Raw genomic sequence first — 20968 nt, 5'->3', positions numbered from 1 at the left:
TTAGCTAATGCTGCATCAGCAGTGCTAGTGCTTTGGTGGTTGCACAGCTCTTGGTTGGGTTCCTCTGCTGCCTGCAAATTCTGCAGGACTTCAGCGTGCACGTTCAGCAGCTGCCGCCTGCGTTACATTCCCCTTTCGTGGTGATTGCTTGCGCAGGTCGTATTTATTTGCATGGAAATCCAGCACAGTGTGGACACCTTTTGAGGGAAAAAGAATTAAAAAAAAAAAAACAAACAACAAAAAAAACCCACAAACCTGGTGTAACAAGTAGGGTCCATCTTGCAGTAAATAAAGCAACTTGGTGACCTTGGCTATTCTCCATATTTAATTATTACCTAGCTGGTTTACTCAGTCTTTGAGATGCTAGTTTCTAGATTTCTGGAAGAAAAAAATAATTTTTTTAATTCCCTGAAATTCCTGATTAGATTTCACATGTCTGGTTCTGAACTTCAAGTCCCTGGGCTACAAACAAGTTCTTTGTGCTCTTCTCCATGCTTGGGAGCATCAGTTGAAAAAGCGCATCCAAGTCAGAAGGGTGTATGACGCTATTGCTGTGCTGTGTCAAGGATGCATTTGAAGGGCAAAAAGATACAAGGATCAGCCTTGTAGAGCAGTGAGAGAGTGAGTGGTCACCATGACATTAACGTGGCTACGTCCCAACGTGGACTGTAGTCTGTGATGGGCAGCTGTGACCTTAGACTTATTATAGATATTCTTTTTTTTTTTCCCCTTTTTTTAATTTTTATTGTATTCAAGAGCTAAGGGGAGGATGAGGAATTGTAAGGCTGGATCTTGGTGAGAATTCAGTTACATTTTTCTTCTGTCACTTAAAGATTGAGTCAAGGGACTTAATTTTTGTTGTTGGCCACTGTGTGTTCAAGAGAAGTATCAGCATGGCTTCTAGCTGGTAATACTTTAATGGATGCGCATCAGCTTTGCTTCTTATGGTAGCTCCTGATGGCAGAGAAATTTTCTTAGGTCTCAGTCTGGCAAGGACCGTCAGTAGGAGTTTAACAGTCCAGGCTGTGACTCACTCCATTGTATTAAAGAGCATTATTTACATGGGTGTAAAGTTAATACTCTAATCTCTGCAAGATCAGTGTCTTGGAGGGATTGGTTTTCTTTGCAGCAGCTATGATAAGAAGTATTGCTGCTCAGATAAGATATGAAAGTGTTTTATACCTGTCTTTTCAAAACCTAGTTTGACAATAAAAGAGAGATGAGTAAAATAATCCACTCAGGATAAACTTCTTTAAATACACCTTGATTTAAAGGGATAGCTTTGATAAGTCTTGTTACAATACTATCCTATTTCTGTACAAATCTCTGTGCTGAAACACACCTAAATAAGAATAGCAAAATGAACAAATGATTGAGGAAACTTAGTGTCAAAATAATCTTCCTCTTACTGGTGTGTGTTCTTGTTATGTAAGTTAAAGTAAACTTAAATGTTTTCTGTGTAGGTAGATTTCAAATCACATGAAAAATGTGATTGATTAATACAGTGTTCTCCCTCAAGCATGTGACAACTTGCGAAGTACTTCCACTCACGTATTCCTGGAAAAATGGGGGCTTCCTCTGGGAGAGTTCTGTAGGCTCTTTCAGATCTTTTCAGTAAGAGAACTGATAGGGGTACAGACATAATAGTTTCACTGAAAAATAGGAGCAACAATACAGCAGTATTGTCAGCATGTTACATCTTCTGCATGTTCTTGAGGTGAGAAGACAGAATTTTCCCACTGTAGGTGTTTTATTCCTCATATCTGTGACTTTTGCTGACCTTACTGCGTGCTCTGTTTGCACATGGACAAGAACACAGATTTCGTAGCAGGTCCTAACTGTTCTTCTGTACAAAGATTTCCATAAAGGCAAAATGAGTAATCCTTTTCCTTGTTTATCTTTTTCAGTTGCCTGTGTCTGGCAATTTGATTGACCTTTATGGCAACCAAAGCATGCCTCCTCCAGGACTAAACATCAGCAACTCATGTCCAGCTAATCTTCCTAATATAAAAAGGGAGCTCACAGGTAAGTATGTCTATAATACCACCTTGGAGCAATAGTATAATTGTTTTGAATTCAGGTGATACTGGACATAATTTCTGTTACAAGAAAGAATATATGGATGGATAGTTAATTTTTGCTTTGCTGACCATTTGTTAGCAGACGTATTAGCCTGCAATGCGGTTGTGTTCATGTGTGGGCATGTGTGCGTTCACTGTGGCAAATTGAGATAAAGTCCTTAGTTGTTAGAGTGAAATCTGCACCTTGAAAACGTGTCACAGGAAGCTTCCATGCATCTCTCTGAGCTGTTTTCTAGTTTGGGCTTATTGTTTGCTCTATCAACACCAAACTTTAACAACTTCGAATCTGGAGTCTTTGTGGGATTCATGTCAAGGAATGCTACCTATTGAGGCTTTACTCTAGTAGGGGAGAGCAGTAATGAACAAATGGCCTGCTATAATATGAAATCTGGACACTTAGATCCTATAAAATGTAAAATTAGGCACTCAAGATTGAGAATACGCATCTCTCAAATTAAGATGAAAATGAAGTATCCTATAAATTTCTTGTCATGTCTGTTCTTCCAGCAGTGCTCTGAACAAGCTGTGGGAGGCAGGGGAAGGGGGACGTTAAAAGTCTCTTAAGCACATGTGTACAGAAGCTGAATAGTTTGAAGGAAGAAATAAGAAGTTTCATATTCACAAGCACGTTCCAGTTTTGCTGTTCTGCTTCACTTGATATAACCACACATAGGGTACAGTATGCAAGGAGCAACAAACGGAGATCCATTCTAGAAACAATGACAAAATCATCTTAATAGCCAAAAATGGCTGTTCTTAAGCCCAACAGGGAGTCATACTGTATGCAGTATGGTAGAGGCATAATTTCTTTCTTGTTCGTCATCTTTCTGGGTTTCTGTTGTGAAAACTCACAGGCTGACTCAGTTGCAAAGCAGGTTCTGGGAAGGAATTAGTTTAAGTAGAGCAGTTTTAAATAGCCCAAGAGTCAGCTTCTCAGGAGGAAATGCCACATCTCTGAGCTAGTAGATATTTGCATTTATACACGACTGCACAAAATTTGAGTTCAGCATTAAATGAAGCCACATAGAAACTGCACAACTTGTGGCTCCTAGAAAAAGAAAAGCTTGTACAGCATTGGGACTGTGTTAAGGTGGGGGAAGACGGTGAGAACTACTCAACATCCTGCATTACAGATAATTTCATTGCCCCAGTTATAGAAAGGTGGCTGTAGACTGCAACCAAACATCCAACTTGTCAGATATCCAGGCTGGTGGATTCACTGCAGGCAGTTGCATAACACTTCAGGCAAAGAAGGCAGAAAGAGAGGGGAAATCAGTGAGTGAAGTGGTCTTATGGAAGTCCTCAGTACATCACAATAGACATGAACTAAGTTAAATGTCTATATGCTACGTTCACCTGTACATGGAAACAATTTAAATGAATGCTGTTTCTGTTCAAAATGTATGCTATCAGATTGCATTAAGATTAGGAAAGGTTTAGGAATTAAACTCAAATGTAACAACAGCCACTTAGACATTGATCTGGCCAAGCCTTTGTGCAGAAAGCACTATTGATGGTGCTTTCTGACAGCCAGTGATTTTAAAATTGGCATGCTGTTGCAGGCAGGAGTCTTTTGGTTCTCCATTTCCTGATTTTGCTATTGGAACTAGGCTAGCGAGAGCTTGCGATGTTTAAATCTAGCATTTGTCAGAAACCTTTCTCCATCCTACTGTATAAATATCAAAACGATAAAGAACCAAGAAAAGTCAAATGTATTATCCCAGCATCTGATGTTGATGATGGTTTTGAGTACTCAGCTCTAGTTACTGAAGCATTTAATGGGAATTCTGCTCACCCAGGAGTGCAGTTTCTATTGGTTTTGGCTTTACAAACCTCATATCTATTTCATAAGGCAATGTCAGATTAAGCCCAAATTTCACTGAGACCTGCAATAGTCTTTCAAGCTTTTCTGGGGATCCTTTGGGAGCCTAGTGTAGAAGATGTCTTGTTATACTGCATGTAATATTGGAGTAGCTCTGTATCCTAAGCAGTGAGGCAGTCAACTTCCAGTACTCCAAGGAAAACCCTTATCACCTGTTATTTTGCATTGGGTGGGACATAATCCATATTCCATAAAAATAAAAATACAGGAAAGAAACGTGTTGGAATGAGTGAGGGGGTTTGTTTCCATAGTGGACTTTCTGATAGTAGATCACATGTTCACTTGTCCTCACTTGATTGCAAGACTAAATAACGCTTGTTGGTTTTGAGTTTTAAATGCAACAGGGCAAGGATTAATTACTTTATCTTTTTTAAACACTAAAAGGGACAGAGCAAACAAAAAAAATAATAAAAATTGCTTGAGAAATGTAAGATCAAATGAGAACTGAAAATAACAAATTTAATTATGCTTTTACCTGAACTATTACATGCTGAAATCCGATAATAAATGTGTGGAGCAGGGTTAAGAACAGTCCTGAGTTGAGGAGACAACTGATGTGCAGAAATTTTTCACTCTGAGGGTGCTGAGGCACTGGAACAGGTTGCCCAGAGAAGTTGTAGATGCCCCGTCCCTAGAAGTGTTCAAGGCCAGGCTGGATGAGGCTTTGGACAACCTGGTGTAGTGGAGGGTTTCCCTGCCCATGGCAGGGGGGTTGGAACTGGATGATCTTTGGTTAGAGCTGGAAGGGACCTCATTCTATGATTCTATTGTTGTCATTATTTTTCTTTTTGCTTTTCCTGAAGCAAAGACCATTGTTTTCTAACAATATTGCTAATAAAGGTGTTAATTTTTTTCATATAATGAAAAGCGTAGCTAGTGTAGCTGGAAAACACAGTATTTTTAATGGGTCACTTAAGTTCTACCCGAGTCTTGTGATGTGCGTGCACGTGCCACAAAAGGACGTAGCCTTAATTCCGGTGAGTAGAGCCTCTGACTCCCGACTGCTTCACATCCTGCGCAGGCAGCAATGCAATAGGCATGCTGCTCCTCTGGTTCCGCCTCTGCGTCGCACGTAAGCGTGCCAGCTGTGTGTAAACGTAGAAGGTATGTTGGATTTCAGCAGTTTGTGGTCCTCAAATACCTTGCTGAATCAGGGCCTCCGTGGGAAACACTGTCGTCATGGAAGTCAGTGTGGGAAGAGATGCTCGGCGCCTGCCGGGGGTGAAGTTTGACACCGGCGTTGTGTTTGGCCCTTCTCACTTGCTGGAATGGGTGTAATAATGAGTTGGACAAGCATCAATCAGGCTTCCTGCGCAAATGTTTCACAGACTGGAACGTTATGTTTGAATTACTTTAATTCTAATTACTTCATTCACATGCACAGCATGTATTTTTCCTACAGAGTCGGAAGCGAGAGCGTTGGCTAAGGAGAGGCAAAAGAAAGACAATCACAACTTGAGTAAGTTTTGGTTCTTTGCGTTTTCCACGGATTCTAGAAGTGATTTTTAGGCGTTAAGTGTTTGAATGCTGGTGTTTTAAATCTGACTGAGACACTGCATGTAGTGTATAGTACCAGTTCGTTATGTTAATTCATGTAGATCAAATATCTCCAATTCTTGTGAAACGTGCTTAAATATACTGTTGAATTTTAAACTCTTTTTTTTAATAAGCCCGATGAACGGGTGGTTGTTATCAATGGAATTATTGTGAACAACATTTGATCCAGAGGCTTTTAACAAATCCACCTGGCATGATTTTCCCCCTTTTTTTTAAAAAAAAAAATTAAATCTAAAATCTTAGCTATGTGGTCAGTTTGTGACTTTAAACGTCAATGTGCATCCTCAGTGTGGCAGTTTTATAAATTCCATTTTTGAAGGGAATGCATATTTCTAAGTTGGAAAAAAACCCAACATTTTAAAATAATGAGCATCTTATGACTTTAAAGGATAACTTAAGGGTCCTTTATATTACTAGAAAAAAAACTTTTTCATGCTTTGAGCTATTCAGAAGCCTTTTCCATAGCATGAAAAACTAATGCAAGAAAATTGGTATTTGACTTTTGAATCCTTACAACATTGCATCTGGAAGAGTACTTTAAAAAAGAGACTATACATTTTGTCCCTTTTCCTGCTTTGGGATGTCCTTGAGCATCTAAATTTTTGTCTCTGAATTTGGCTGTGATGCTTTTCCCTAGGAAAACATTTCCTTCTCAGTTGCACCCTAACATAACACAGCCATCGTGTTTTTCAAAGTCTCAGCTTAACTGCCACTTCAGCAGACCTGCGTTTTTACAGCATAGACAGAACTTCTGTCTTAGTGTGTCCATGTGTAAGACAGCAAAATAAATTACTCTGTCACTGAATTTTAAGTTTCAGGTGAACATTTCAAAGGCACTTAAAATCTTTGATGGAACACTTTATGTGTTGTAATTAAATGTGAATATTACTTGTAACATCTGTGCTGTTTCTCCTAAAGTTGAACGAAGAAGAAGATTTAATATTAATGATCGTATAAAAGAACTAGGCACTTTGATACCGAAGTCAAATGACCCGTAAGTATAATGTGCCTGAGGAAACTGTGGGAGGGAAGTGTTAAAAGAAAAAAAAGATATCTTAGGAGAGAAAAATCATTTACAAAAAAATCCAAAACAAACCCAAACCTGAGTTTTCTTGTATAGTCTTGGCACTCCGTGACAGTAGGAATGCTTGAAGGTTCTGTTTTATTTTTTGAAGATCGTTTTGGGGTTTGTTTTTTCCCTTTTGGAACTTGCTGAAGTTTATATTAATTTGATTATTTTTATCACAAAACAGTCACCGTCCTGTTGTGCAGCAGCCGGCAGGACCCTGTGCTTTGGCAGGGCTGGGGTTGGTGCTAGGAATGCCTGCCTTTCCAGGGGCAGAGCTGTCAGGATGTGAAAGCTTAGTCTAGTCTTGCTGCTTAGCTGGCTGCCTGTCTTGCAAAATGATCCTTTTAATTTATTAGATATCATAGCTCAGCAAGACAAAACCAATCCCTCTTTCTGTGAAAACGGAGGGCAGTTCCTCTGGGAAGCTGTCATATTCCCCTTCCCTCCAAGAAAAAAGAAGAAAAGTAAAGAGTGTAACTGAGTGTCTCTTCACTGATAATTTGCCAGTGCTTGTGGTGATTTCCCAGTAGTTCTTTTAGATAACTTTACTGCCACTAACTTGTCTTAACACTTTCCCAATGCCGATTCAGTAGCAAGGAGCCCTCCTGGCTGTGGAGCTTGAAGGTCTCAGTTAAATCTGAATCAATGCCCCGTGATGCTTTTGAGGAGAGTGTCCATTATTTTAAGGCAGTTGCTCATGGATTAATTCATAGCTACTCTTCAGAGAGGCTCTTTAGCTTCTTCTAAGGCAAGCAAGACAATATTGCACTGGGTCAAACAACGGGACAGGTGAATCTTTGGTCTGATAGTCTGTAGTAAACTTTTTTTTTATTTAAACAAAGTAAGATGATGTGGGGCAGAAGATGATGCAGGCAGCCTCGCTCTCCAAAGCAAGTGTGGGAGGAATAAAGTGGGAGAAGCAGTATGGGAGCCACGTACCCCCTGACTGCTGAACCATCACCCCTAGGCTGCAGAGTGGCATTTGGCTTTTATCCAGAGTTTAAATTTAAAGCACCTGAATATGCTGCTGTATTGGACTCTTCTCTTCCTACCGTAACACGGCTGTGATATGATGCCACCAGGAAGACTATGGCTTGCTGCTTCTTAGGAGCTAAAGGGCCTCAGGTGTTTCTCCCACAGAAGCATGGGGTCATATGCAGTCCTTTTAATTCCCCAACTGAAATCAGGTGTCACCCAGACAAGCCGTGCAGCACTTGAGAAGTGTCTTGTGGGGTTTTGTTGTTGTCTTGCAGCCTGGCCATAAGGCAATGAAAGGAGCCCCTGGGCTTCAGTGGCTCTGCACGGTGCTGGTCCCAAACCGTGCAGAAGGCAGGGGGTTGGCCCCAGGGGGATGCAGGAAGCATGGGTGGACATAGGACAACTCCTGGGCTCTGCACCCTTCGGCTGGGCAGGGGCTGGCTGCAGTCTGCTTGGTAATAGCTGCGCTCGGGCCCCCTCTAGTGCATCTCAGATACCTTCTAGAGTATTCATAAGCTTGGAGTAAGTTTTAGCCAGATGTTGTATGTATATGAGATGTAATCATAGCTGCCGATGTGAAGGTATTGGCTATAAAATAAAGCCTTCCTGAGAGCCTTAACTTCTCCTTTTGTGTTGATTTCAAAGGGATATGCGCTGGAATAAGGGAACTATTCTAAAAGCATCGGTGGACTACATCCGTAAGCTGCAAAGAGAACAGCAACGCACGAAGGAGCTTGAGAACAGACAGAAGAAGTTGGAACATGCCAACAGGCACCTACTGCTCAGAATACAGGTTTGCTGATAAATAAACTGCGAATGCTCTTGATGTTGCAGTGTGTGGCTGCAAATAATGGTAACTGAAGCTCGTTTGTAGGAGTGTGGGATAGAAGGAACCACCATTTTAATTAATGGTGACCAATGCTGAGATGTATGCAGAGATTTCTCCAGGAAAAAAAAAAACAGGATACATTAGTTTAAAAAAAAAAAAAAAATCCCAGCACTCTAGTAAAGCATTTAGGGCTAGTCTGAACTAGTCTGTTTTTGTTCTACTGTGTCCAGTGTAAGTTGCAAACCATACAATAAGAAAGATTTGTATGGTAATTTTTCTTTTTTTTGGGGGGGGGAGGGGAGATGCCAGACCTAAGAAATTGGGACTTTGTATATGATTTATTTTTGATAGCAATCGCATTCAGTTCAACTGTTTGGGAGCATGTTTACTGTGGTTGTCTTGTTTGTGGAGGTTTTTTTGACCTGTAGCTTTAGTGCTTGTTTTCTTCTGAAGCAGTTTCAGACGAATGGCAATAAATGAAATATTTTTGTTTTGCTTGTGGGTTTTCTAGATTGCTTGGGGACCAATCTAGACCCTATCTGTCAGAGAAGCTCTGCAGATTGCAGTCTTCTACGTCTGATCTTTTATTTCTTCTCTCGATCCGCCTCTCCCTGATGCTTTGCAGGAATTTACCATCTGCCTTCTGGTGGAGGGTGAACACTGCTCGCAGGACAAAATGGGCAGGGAGGGCAGTGTTAGTGACAGACACTGCAGCACCGTATCTTGAATTCCCTGTAGGTATCTTGGGGACTGGCAGCTGTATGTAATGTTGAGGCTGCCCTGGCTTGTTGAGATCAGTTGCAGAGAAGCACTCCTGATGTGAGGGCTCCAAGAGTTTTTGCTGCAAGACAGCCAAGAGCTATGGATGTTGAGCTGCTTTGCTTTTTCTTTTCTTTTTTTTTTTTTGGCCAAGGAGCTATGGTTGGTTGTTGTCTTTGTTCCTTGAAGTCTGTAGGACTTTAAAACAGTTCTCCTTTTCAACACTGAAAAGCAGTAGGTGGCATGAATGTTTTCTCTCTGGGCTGTTGCCCTGTTAAATTCACCCAGGTTCCTGATAGCCTGTATTACACGGAGATTTAGGGGTGAGAACTCTGTTTTCTCTGATTAATTCCTTTGCCTTCACCTCCAGCTGGATAGGAAACCTTAGCCTTGCAAGCTACACAGCTTAAGTTGTGAACTCTGTTCTCCAGGTGGGCAAAGATAGCTGGATATCCACCCCTCTCTATAAAAGGGTAATTATAGAAGTATATCTAGAACTGGGTGTAAGAACACATAACACAGAGACAGTGATGTCCCAGATATTCTCATGTCACTACTCATCTGCAGCCAGACAGCTGTGTGCAGGCTGCAGTGTGCCAGGCTGGCTGTCTCAGGAGACCCCTGAACCACCTCACGGCTAATCCACAAAGTAGATGATGAAACTACAAATACCTGAGAGTCAAGCACGGCAGTAAACAGCTTTAAAATAGAACAGGCTGCGATGAGCTTCAGCGCAGTTTTTGTACTTTCTTGAACAATCTGTTTGCTAGAGTGCAGCGATAAAGACGTGACCCTTCTGCAGAGCAACATCAAGAAGTGGTGTTTCAAAGCTAAGTCAGATCACTTTTGAAGCGTCTTTCATCTTCCTTTGCGTTATCCATCTGCTCTGGCTCCTTCTTCAATCAAAATAACATAAAAACCAGACCCTTGATAGGCAATACCTCTGGCAACAAATAACTTAAACTCTGTGTTTTCCCTTTTGCCTTGATTCTGATTAAGCACAGAATAAAGAACTCCTGATTTTGGCACATTAACTGATCGAAGAAGTGCTTCCTTCTTCCACCTTCTCCGTTGATCCTGCAGTGTGCAATTACAAACTCGTTGCCTTAGCTTGAAAATGGAAAAAAGGCTATTAATCAACCTCAGTGGTAGAAATATCCAGAAACAGTACAATCACAACAGTGATTGTGATTGCCTAATCTAATGCATAAGTAGAAGCAAAACATCTCTCTTACTGCTGCATTTGAGAAAGGGCATTTAAGTGAATTCTTTTATTACCTGTCTCCAGTCAAGTGCATCTATGTGATTAAATATGAAGGTGGAATTTAAACTTTTCATGGAGATTTGAAGAATCCTGACTGTTTGTCAGGAAGTCGAAAGCCTTCCTACGACTTGCCTATAATTTTTCAGAGCAGGAATAGTGTTGTCCTGTTTTGACTGACTTCTTTACTTCCAGCTCTACCAGACTTGTAGAATGAGAAATGTCCCTTCCAGTTGTCTTAGCAGGAAATGACAAGCATCATATAGGCATGCTGTGCCTTCACATAGGACTTTTTTAAAAGTACTAAGTGTACACTTCTGCTATTTCCATTTTTTTTCTCAACTGATTAAATACTTTCCTCACCTGACCTGATGCCAAACTTGCCTACCATGGCACTGGTTTGAGAAGAGGCCTGAGGGGGCATGTGTCTGTTCTACAGGGTGCTGGGTCTTGGCGCTGGTGTAGGTTCTGAGGAGAAGTGTGAAGGACCAGTGTGTGGTGGTGGTCACCCACCTCTTCGAGAAACTACCGTTCAGGTGAAAATCTGCAGGGCAGAAATGTACAAGGTGCAAGTACTTGTCGCTGTTGGGAAGGGAGGAAATGGTTTGTGTCCAACAGAAGGAAATAGAAAGTCACAGTACACAAGAGCGTAAGATGACAGAGTTTGCTTTCAGATTGTTTGTAATTTGTCCTTTATCTTCCTTTACAGGAACTTGAGATGCAAGCTCGGGCACACGGACTGTCCCTTGTTCCATCTACAGGCCTTTGCTCCCCCGATATGGTCAACAGGGTCATCAAACAAGAGCCTGTGCTGGACAACTGCAACCAAGACATCATGCCGCACCACACAGACCTGTCTTGCACTACCACCCTCGATCTCACTGACGGTACCATCACCTTCAGTGACAACCTCGGAAACGTGACTGAACCGACGGGCACTTACAGCGTTCCTGCAAAAATGGGATCCAAACTGGAAGATATCTTGATGGACGATACCCTCTCCCCAGTCGGAGTAACTGACCCACTACTTTCCTCTGTGTCTCCTGGAGCATCGAAGACGAGTAGCAGGCGGAGCAGCGTGAGCATGGAGGACACCGATCACGCTTGTTAGCGTACACTCGGCGCACCTTTCATAAACTGCTTTGTTTCTTGATCAGTAGATTAAATAATTTACCTTTTGTAGAATTTTTTGATTTTTTTCCCTTGTGCTTCATTAGTAGCTCAGTGTGTGTGCGCGTGTGTGTATATATTATATATATAGGATTTTTTTTAGAATTTTTGTGAAGAAACTTGTATATTCTATTTTAAAACTATCAATGCCTCCAAAATATTGTACAGCATATGTACAGTATCTGTGAACTGGATTCGCCAAGAACTTTGAACTGGTCAAATCTACTCAAAGCAATAGAATTACAAATGAAGAGTCTGTTTCTACTGGGAAGGGGCAGGGTAGAATTGTAAATGCAACCTATTTACTTGGAAACAAAATGTAAAGTTAAAGAATGTAAAGAAACCAAAAAAAAAAAAGGTCCAATTTGTAATTGTATTAATTGAATAGTGCTGCCTTAAAGATACAGTGTCCCTCAAATGTTGGTCTTTACATGACAAGTGTTTAGGGAAAAATACCCACCCCACTCCCCTCAGAACACAAACAAACAAAAAAGTGTTAAGACATCTTGATTGTGTTGATCGAGGTACAAAATGCTGTTGCTGAAAATTGCAGGGAGATGCAAGTCTCTTTCTCAGAGGTGCCGTTTAATTTTACTCTGAGCTGATTTGGGGTTTCCTTTTGATCATGATTCGAGTTTTTCTTAGGTTTTTATTTTGTTTTGTAACACGCGTTGATGGCTTGCCAACAGTAAACCAAGCAGGAGCACTGTAAGTTGGTATATGCTCTTTGGACAAAAAAAAAGATACATTTTATCAGCTGGGCACATTATGTTGTATATATCTAATTGGCTTTATTTTTTTTAAATTGCATTGTACAGTTCATTTTGATTTGCATGGATTCCTTAGTTATCCTTGACTTTTTGTTTTAAATATATTTGTATTTCATTTGTAAGATTTTTGCCTCTTAATATTGCAACAATTTTTTGACATTTTTAAAACTCATCGGAAGTTTTCTGCGTTCTTTGTAAACACTTGAAAGGAAGCTTTTATGCAGGGTTCTGTGTTTTAAGAGAGATTTTGAGAATATTTTGTATATTACAGTCTCACTTTGAAAATGTTTTTAAACACATTTAAGGTAGAGTACAAATTTAGATTAGGTAACAAAACAACTCTAGAGAAACTGAACTTACATATTTATTTTTAGTGATACAGAAAAAAAGTAGTAATATGCTTGGAAACATAACTATGTAGTTAATATACCTGTTATAGTAATTTGTGTTTTATTTCAGCACTGGGGCTGACATAAGAAAAAAACAAACAAACAACAAAAAAAAAAAAAAAAAAAAAAGAGTAAATTACTGTATCTGCAAATAACTGTTACTTGATAACAACGTTATTAATTTTTAACATGCAACAATGTTGTAAAAGTAGTCGGGTGCATTATCTACTCAAGTGTAGTCCTATGCAATAACGGTAGTTCTACTTGTATTATATCAAGCCTGGGTGTTTTACAGAGGTGATGTGGTGGTACGAGCCAGATGGATTGAATGGATTTCTCCATAGCAGCCTACAGCTGACTGGCGAGCGGCAGGCAGCGTGTCTCGTTCAGAATGAAGTGCCTTAAACTCTAGTTGTAGTCTTCCTCGACTAGCACTGACTGAAGTGTGGCGTAGGAGAGCGCTTTAGGGTGACGTTTTAGAGGACGTTGAAGTGCAGCATGGTGCCTACATCTAGAAAACAAGAGCTTCCCGTTCTCCTTTGTGCTACACTGGGAATCACGTAGGGTGAGCGAAACGGTTGGTGACTTGAGTGCCAGTTTGGCCGGCGCCGTAAGGAAACCTCGGTGGCGGCAGTTAGTGTTCGGAAATCAAATGTGAATCGGGTGGTGGTGGGACAGCGTCGGGAGTTCCCGCAGCCCGTGGCGTGGCTCGCCGAGCTCTCACCCAGACGTTTCCCCACGGAAGGGTTCTTGAAGCGTCCGCAGCCTGGCACCGCTCGTCCCGCCGCTGATGGCGAGGGGCTCGGCGGGACGCAGCTGGTGTTAATGGTACTCTGGGCTCTGTGTTCGTCTCGCTCTTTCTGTGGCTGTTGCTGGCTGCGTCCAGCTGTCCCCGTTTCTGCTTGAGCAGTGAGCCATGCGTCGGCATCGATGCAACCGCTGGGTTGTGGCTTTTTTTTTTCTTTTCCTTTTTTGTTTTTTGAAGGAGGAGTTGGAGTTAGATAATGATGCTTCTCCCCCCCCCACTCTAGACAGCTTTTGGGAATGTGTCTTTCCTAGGGTAGTGAAGCTCTGGCCCGGGGCAGGACTCGGGAGCCTGCAGGATGCCCTGCAGCTGTCGTGGTCCTCGGGCAGGGAAATTCCCTGCAAGGCAGCTGTGCCATAGCGAGCTCCGAGTTGAGTATGTGGGTACAGGCTTCTGGTGCTGCTGTTTGGTGATGGTGACAGGTGAAGAAAATAAGGGCTGTGAAATGCTTGTAGCTGTAACACAGGGTTGTGTTACCCTTCCCCATTGAAATAGGACAGCTCTGCAGCACTGTACAAAATCTGAGTGTGCACGCTTGAGTGTAGTAACTGAAAACCACTGAATATATTGAATAAGGCTTTTGGTTTGATGTCCATGCTGGGCATTCAGAAATTGAAGTCTAGACTGTGGTATAGAAGTATTTTTCAAGCTTACGTGAAACCACTGGTACTCGCTGACAGCCACAGCTTCTGATTTTTGGCCATGTGCTGTGTGGGGATGAGTTAGGATTCAAGGAAAACTTATATCAAGAGCTGGATTTCTTGATAAAAGCCACTGTGGCCCCAGCAGCTGCATTGCATATTCCCCATACGTTGTGTTGCTCTGGGGTAATGTGACTCGGCTGTGCCCTGCTCGCTCTTCACTCCATGTTTCCTTAGGCTATGGCTCCCCTCTGAGTTTGCCCACCTTTGGAGTGGAAGCATGTTGGCGCTGCAGTGGGGACATCTCTAGGAGACACCGACCTCCAGGCAGGTGCCAACTGGAGATGTCTCAGTCTGTTTGCGCATCATGGAACGTGTGGATGTGACATTTTACAGGGGATCAACAGCAGAGGACAGAGACAGCAATTAGAGGCTGGATTTGGCATGAACTAGGTGGAGTGAGATGGACAGAAGTTGTTGCACAGTCTGATGACGGTGTCTTGTGTGACGCTGGGCCAGCAGTGGCTTCCCTGAGCAGGTGGACGGGCTACCTACCAGTTCTCACTTTGCCAAAGCCGTGCAACAAGCAGGAACATGCAGAGTACCGTGAAGTTCTTCCTTACTGCTTTTGGCCTGTAAAGCAATATTTAACTCTAGCAACCTGTAAAAGCAAAAAGAAGGTACATAAGGAAAGCACAAAGCACAAAATAATGCACTTACATTTATGTTGTTTGACATAAAATGCACTGGGGGGGAAGCCGATGTTGATAATAGTATAAATACCTATATTTCTTGAAAAAGTGACATTAATTACTGCCTCTTGCTATGATGCTTGGTACTGTAATGTTGATATTCATCTGCTGTTGACTGCAGCAATAATTTGTGTATGGTCCATAGCACTGTAAATGATGGATCAATATTAATGTATCCAATGAAATAATTTGAACTGTTGTTCTTGATAGATGGATTAAAGCATTTGGTTTTTCACATACGTCTGTGTAATCCACTCGTTTTCCATGTAAGTGAATCTTGTTCCTCTGTGTGTTGGAAGTCCCAGCAGTGCTCCTGTCTTTGTGACTTGGCGGTGGATGTGTCCGTGTTTCTGACCTGGTGTCAGTCAGCAACCCTGGTTGTACGAGAGCTGTCTGGTTGTGTTCGTACTGTGGTGGCACGGGGTGGATGGAGCTACTGATGAAGCCCTACTTGGGCTTTGCCAATACACACCATGAGTGGATAGATCCAAATCTTAGGGTGCAGTGTAAGGAAGAAAACAGGTGGACATGGAAAAATCATTGCTCCTCTCCCCTCCCATGGCCTTTTGCCTACCTCCCTTCTCAAAGGGGCATCTGCCAAAACCACCCCTGGCTGCATTGCCCTTTGCCTCCCACCAGCTACCCTGTGTAGGCATGGGCTTGGTGAGGCCTCGGGGTACCTACACCTCTTCATTATGCTGTAACTCCTGCGAGGTCACCTATCCCCAATGGACCTACACAGAAGCACCTCACTGGCTTCTCCAGCTGACCTGTGCATGGAGAGATCCCAGCCCTTGCTCTGCTTGCCCCTTCTGAAACCCCCACTCCTGGATGGTGCTAGGAACTGCAGCTGCTTGTGCTGCTTAGGAACCAGCTGGGGTCTTGTGTTGTCTTCTCATCTTCATTATTTTTCCCTGTTTCTCCATTGCTTTCATCCCTTCTGATCTTGTTCTTCGACGGGCTGTCATTCTGTGTGCTCACAGCGTGGAGTCCTCGCTGTCTCTGTGGACGTTGCTGCAGCAGCAGTGGTGGTTAATGTGTATTATCTCACGGGTTTTAATCCTTGAATACAAACAGCAGAAGTTTGGAATTTGGCCTGTGTCTTGAAAATCCAATGCCTGTTAGGAGTAGAAAATACTTAATTCACCTGCAACTAAAAATGATGAGCTGTCCTGTGATGCTCCATTTAAAAAGAAACCAAACAAAAAGCACTGGACAAAGCTACCTGCCTCTGCTAGGACTACAGTAGAAAAGCCTTGCTCCTTGTTTGTAGGAGATACTTGAGTTAAAGCTTGTGTTTCCAGCGGGTTTTGAAATGCCATTTCTGTAGAAATTCAGCACAGTATTAGAATGTGGACTTGTAGTACTGCAGTAGGAAATCTGTTTATCAGCAGCCTAGAATACAATTTCCAAGTTTGAGTTTTTTGATGTATTTTGGCTTTCATTTTGGTGGTCAGCTGTGCTAGCACTGCATTTTGAGTGTGAATATTTTGCTGTCAGTGGATTACAGACCCTAGGAGGAGCCGGAAACAAAACCCATTGTGGGGGTAACGGGTGTACGTGGTTACTCAATGTGTGCCAGCAAAGTGGTGGTGGCGGGTCTGCTTTGAAACCTTTTAGTTCCTTTGGAAAAGCCTGAAAAGTTGTGTGCAGGGTGAGAAAGTGGATGTTAAAAATGAGGCTGCGGACCCTTGGTGGGGTCTGGTTTACTAGAAAGCCCCGTGACCGGGCTGTGGGATGCTGCAGGGCTTGGCTGCATGGTGTGGTGGCATGGCAGGACCCTGTCAGCATGTCACCGCATTGTGCTTTCCTTCTGAGGAAACGCACTGGGCAGCTCAGCAGCTCCTAACGCCGGGAAGGAGACGGTGATTGCGCTGCCTCAGCGGGTTCGGGAGCTGCTGCTGCTTTTGCTATCGCATCTGGGGGCAGTCCTGGCACTCAGCGGTGGTCGTACGCTGTTTCTCCAGCTCCTTTGAAATGCACTTGCTGAAAATTGCAGGGGAATGGCTTGAAAAAATGACCCTGACTTGCTAAAATCAGTAAGGGTTGATAGGATGCTGGCTTGCAGGTTAAATATATGTGCACTGGCCATCACCGTTGTCTCTGCCTGTGACCCAAAGTGCACCCTTACTTGAAACGGCTTCGTTTTTAAGTAAGATTTTGAGAGTGACTCTCTTAATGGCCTTGTGTCGAGGCTCACGTCTCCACCGAGGCCTGAAGCTGTGGTTTCTTCCTTTTTATGACTTTCTCACCTAGACTGAAAAGAAGCAGGCAGACTTCACTCAAACTCCGGCGATGCTGACCGTGGACGGATGCGCTCGTTTGCGATTCCCTGGAGAAGGCAGCTCCCAGCCCCTCGTGCTGCCGCTCTCTTACCCATCCCTGTGCTTCCTGGGGCTGAGGCACCTTCGTGCTCTATGGTCAGAAAGGGAAACGATGGTTCCTGTGACAGACCTCTATGTTAAATGCTATCCAAGATCTGTGTGAGGCAACGAGCAGGATGAGCCAGGGCAGCAAAGCATCTACATATTGGTTACTTTTTTAATGTGCCTCTAAAAATCACCATGGAGTTGGTGTACACGGTTGCACATTGTGGGTGCTGTCTGAAAGGAGCTACAGGAGAAATCCTTAATGCCCTAAAGCATCTGCTGTGGGCAGGAGAGCTGCACTGGGCATCTGGGGTGGCCGTAGGACACCATCAGAGCTTCGGGAGGTGGGCACAGCCTGCCTCGCTGTGGCCAGTGACAGGGCAGCCATGATTATTCGGGACAGGAGGGTGAGCACCTGGCTCCAGCGCAAGACCCAGTGTCCGAGCGTGGTGCTGGTCCCATGGGAGTGGGGCAGGGTTGGGTGCTGGCAGGGGTGCACCGGGCCCCCAGGGCATGCTCTGGGCTCCAAGTGGGGTTCAGTAGATGGGGCACGTGGCTCTGGGAACTCTGTTCTTGCTCAAAGGCTTTGCCAGCTCAACAGTGCCTCTCCAGAGCTCCCCGCTCTGCTGGCTTTTCCCCTTGCCTTTGATGGCAGCGAGAGTCAGCCATTAATTAAAAAAGCGAGGAACAGCACACTCTTGTGGGGCTGCACCCTTCCCAGCTGGCTGTGAAGCTTGAACGCCGGCAGGCTTCCCTCGCCGGGCTCAGACCCCGCCGGAGTGAGAATTTCGGCTGCATCCCCTCACGGCACCGCGTCGGCTCCTGCCCAGCACCGGCCAGCGGATTCGGCTTGCTCCGAGGTGAGTTATGGTTTAATCCTGTCATTTGCAAGTCGTTCTCTCCAAACGCAGCGTGGAATTTGTACCAGCGGTAACGGCTCCGGACAGGCCAGCGCGGCACCGTTGAGCACGTGTTGCGTTGGATGAGGAACAGGGCAGCTGCTGTTTCGTTCTGCGCTGTTTGTTTAGCTGCTTTAAATACGTTTAGTCAAAATCTTTTAGTGTCTTCAAGACCCCTGGCCTGATTCTCATTTTACATTGGGTACATTGAATGCCACTATTAACTGAAAATGAGTAGTAGCTGCTTAGATACTCCTTTATTTAAAAATATCAGAGCTCACGATATTTCTTTTTTTTATCTTCCCCCTGCTGAAAAGCAGTTTCCAGAGCAGGTCGTTGCAAAAGAGATTACTTCAGAACATGTAAATAATAAAATAATTTCTATTCTCTGACCACTAAAGTAATTTTGTTCAAACCAACTCATGAAGAACTTGTGCTGCAGAGCACGCAGCTGGGTCCCGTACAGCTTTCTGCTTTTCTCTTTGGAGTAATACGTCATTGAAGGTAATAAGAAAATAAGCAGAGATTTTAGGTCTAATGATAATAGCTCCATTTGAAAAAGCAGGCATTAAATCAAAGCCAAATAAATGGAAAAGAATTAAATTCATGCTAGACATTAAAAAAAACCCAACACACTGCAAACAAAGGTGTATTTTAAAAAGTCACTGGTTTATTAATAATACTTTCCACCTCCTTCCCTTGATCTTCCGATGACAAGCCTGGCAGAGGCACTCTATCAGACACTGAAGTAATTTAGCTGCTGTCACATGCCTTTCTTGATACACATGTATTAGTCACACAGCCGTTTTATGTTCTTTAGCATATTTTAGTATATAATTAAAAATGTCGCTGTCTGCTACTAAGCAACCAAGCATGTCAGGGGTTGATTGTATTCTGTCACCCATGGCAGAAGGGAGGGTAAAAAATAATAATCATGTGTTCACTTTTCAGTCTTAATTCTGCTCCAGCTCCTTTGATATGTTGTTACACACACACCGGCTCCTGAAGACGGAGGCACAGCCAATGTCTGGGAACAACTGGCAGGTGACCTGCAGCCACGTTGCTGTCACCAGTAGCATGTCAGCCTGAGGTGTTGGGCTTTTAATGGGTACGTGTGGTTTTGTGGCTCTTCTGGGTTCGGTTCGATTGGACCCTGCTAAGCTGCTGCTTGGCTTTCCATGGGACCGGGGTGCTAAATGCCTATGGGCCTCTGAGGGTCTCTCCCTGGACATTTAAAACAAGCAACTCAAGTTCATGTATGTCTTGTACGTACTGGAGAAATGCGTGGCTCTGGAGAAGAGCTAGGGAAGTCTTCTTGTGTACTTTTAGGCGCATTTTCTCCATACTCAAGAGGAAAAGGGATTTATTGTGTCGGCTCTATTCCTCACTCCTCTAGTGTGTGTCTGTCTCTCAAGCACGTGCAAATGTACACAGGCACACACTGTGTGCAGCAATGGAATTATTATTTTAGAAGTTTTCCAGTTTTAATAGCTTTTATTACTTCAGCAAAACAGAAGCCAGCACATCAGCGCAAACGGGTATGACATAAGGAAAAAAAAATAATATAATGCCGTAAATAATTCAAAGGCTGTTTGTTGATTGTGATTCCTTTGATTCGACCTCCAGGGAGAAGGATGACATTGCCTTTACATTTTTCATAGTCAGCATCTGGTATATAACCTGCTCTGTGTCTGCCAGGATCCTGAGACATGGCACTGAGGCTGCTTGAAGATGATAAACTCACTTGGTGTCCCCTGATTTCTTTTGGTTTCCCCTCAGCTGACCTTATCTATTCGGAAAGTACCATGATGGGGAAGGATCCCCGGCCATCCAGGTACGAGGAGACCCACGACAGATGCCCCATGGGGATGCTGAAGGGTTCTGTGATACAGCCTGGGGCTCGGCTTTGTTCATAGGCGACACTGATGGAAATCATACTGTATTTGTCACACCGGTGGCTTGCAGGGGTTACACGGTAAAACCACCGCTATAATTTTTTGACAGCAAGACGCGTCTTGCCACCATGTCCTTGGTATCTAAGAGTCCCAAAACATGGAGCTGCCGTGCTGTCAAGATATACTTTCCGTTGTGCTTCATATCAGTGACATCCGCCCATTTGTAGCTATGTGATGGTGCATGTAATTGGAGTGTGTCGTTCCCTTACACTGGGAGCAAAGGCTGGCAGCTGAGTTTCTTTTTTTTGCTAGTTTGAATGAGCTGAGAAAACAAGAACAACTCAGAATGCCAAAACCAGTGAAAAGGATAACCCACTTCAAACATTTTATATAGCATGGAGATTTTGCATGGTGCTGTCAAGATGCCCCACTTCTTTTACATGTTCTATGAGCTGGATACACCTGCTGACTTCAGGGGTCCAACAGCAAGCACTGGTGGGACAGCACTGTGCAAACCCATGGCAGCCCTCAGGTTGGATTAACCAAATGAATGAATAAACGCCTCTCCCTTTCTCCCAAAGGAGACAGCTTGCTATCAGCTACGCTGTGGGTGCGTGGTGCTTTCATTCTGAGTGATCACTTCTTGACCACTACACAGATTTAATGAATTCCCTTTCAAATAGAGCAATCGAAAGAGGTAAATCAGGTCAAATGCCAATATGCTTCTAGTTCCATGCAGCTCTGGAGTGGTTTCACAGGTGCTGCTGTGTTTATCTTATTTAAAGTTCAGTCCTGCCCACTAATTTACGATGTCAAACAACTCCACTCCTGGGGCAGGACCCTTGCTCTGGGCTCACAGCTC

At 43.4% G+C, this 20968-nt stretch overlaps 1 protein-coding gene across 10 annotated transcripts in view; it reads left to right on the top strand.

Moving 5' to 3' along the window:
- The window catches only part of MITF (melanocyte inducing transcription factor), a 107797-nt gene extending 94949 nt beyond the window's left edge, over positions 1–12848 (top strand). For 7 of the 10 annotated variants that reach the window (XM_086619310.1, XM_086619307.1, XM_009990898.2 and 4 more), the window contains 5 exons: positions 1908–2025; positions 5366–5422; positions 6439–6514; positions 8213–8360; positions 11126–12848. In XM_086619310.1, the coding sequence (XP_086475436.1) occupies positions 1908–2025; positions 5366–5422; positions 6439–6514; positions 8213–8360; positions 11126–11527 (801 nt within the window). In that variant the 3' untranslated portion in view covers positions 11528–12848. Of the gene's footprint in view, positions 1–1907; positions 2026–5347; positions 5423–6438; positions 6515–8212; positions 8361–11125 lie in introns of all 10 variants that reach the window. The other 3 variants (XM_086619308.1, XM_086619306.1, XM_086619312.1) reach the window with 1 other exon arrangement.
- The last annotated feature ends 8120 nt before the right edge of the window (positions 12849–20968 follow it).

Source organism: Tauraco erythrolophus, chromosome 12, assembly GCF_009769465.1.
Source record: "Tauraco erythrolophus isolate bTauEry1 chromosome 12, bTauEry1.pri, whole genome shotgun sequence".
In the NCBI taxonomy this organism is placed as follows: domain Eukaryota; kingdom Metazoa; phylum Chordata; class Aves; order Musophagiformes; family Musophagidae; genus Tauraco; species Tauraco erythrolophus.
The sequence above is the reverse complement of the archived record's forward strand: the minus strand, read 5'-3'. Positions and strand labels throughout refer to the sequence as shown.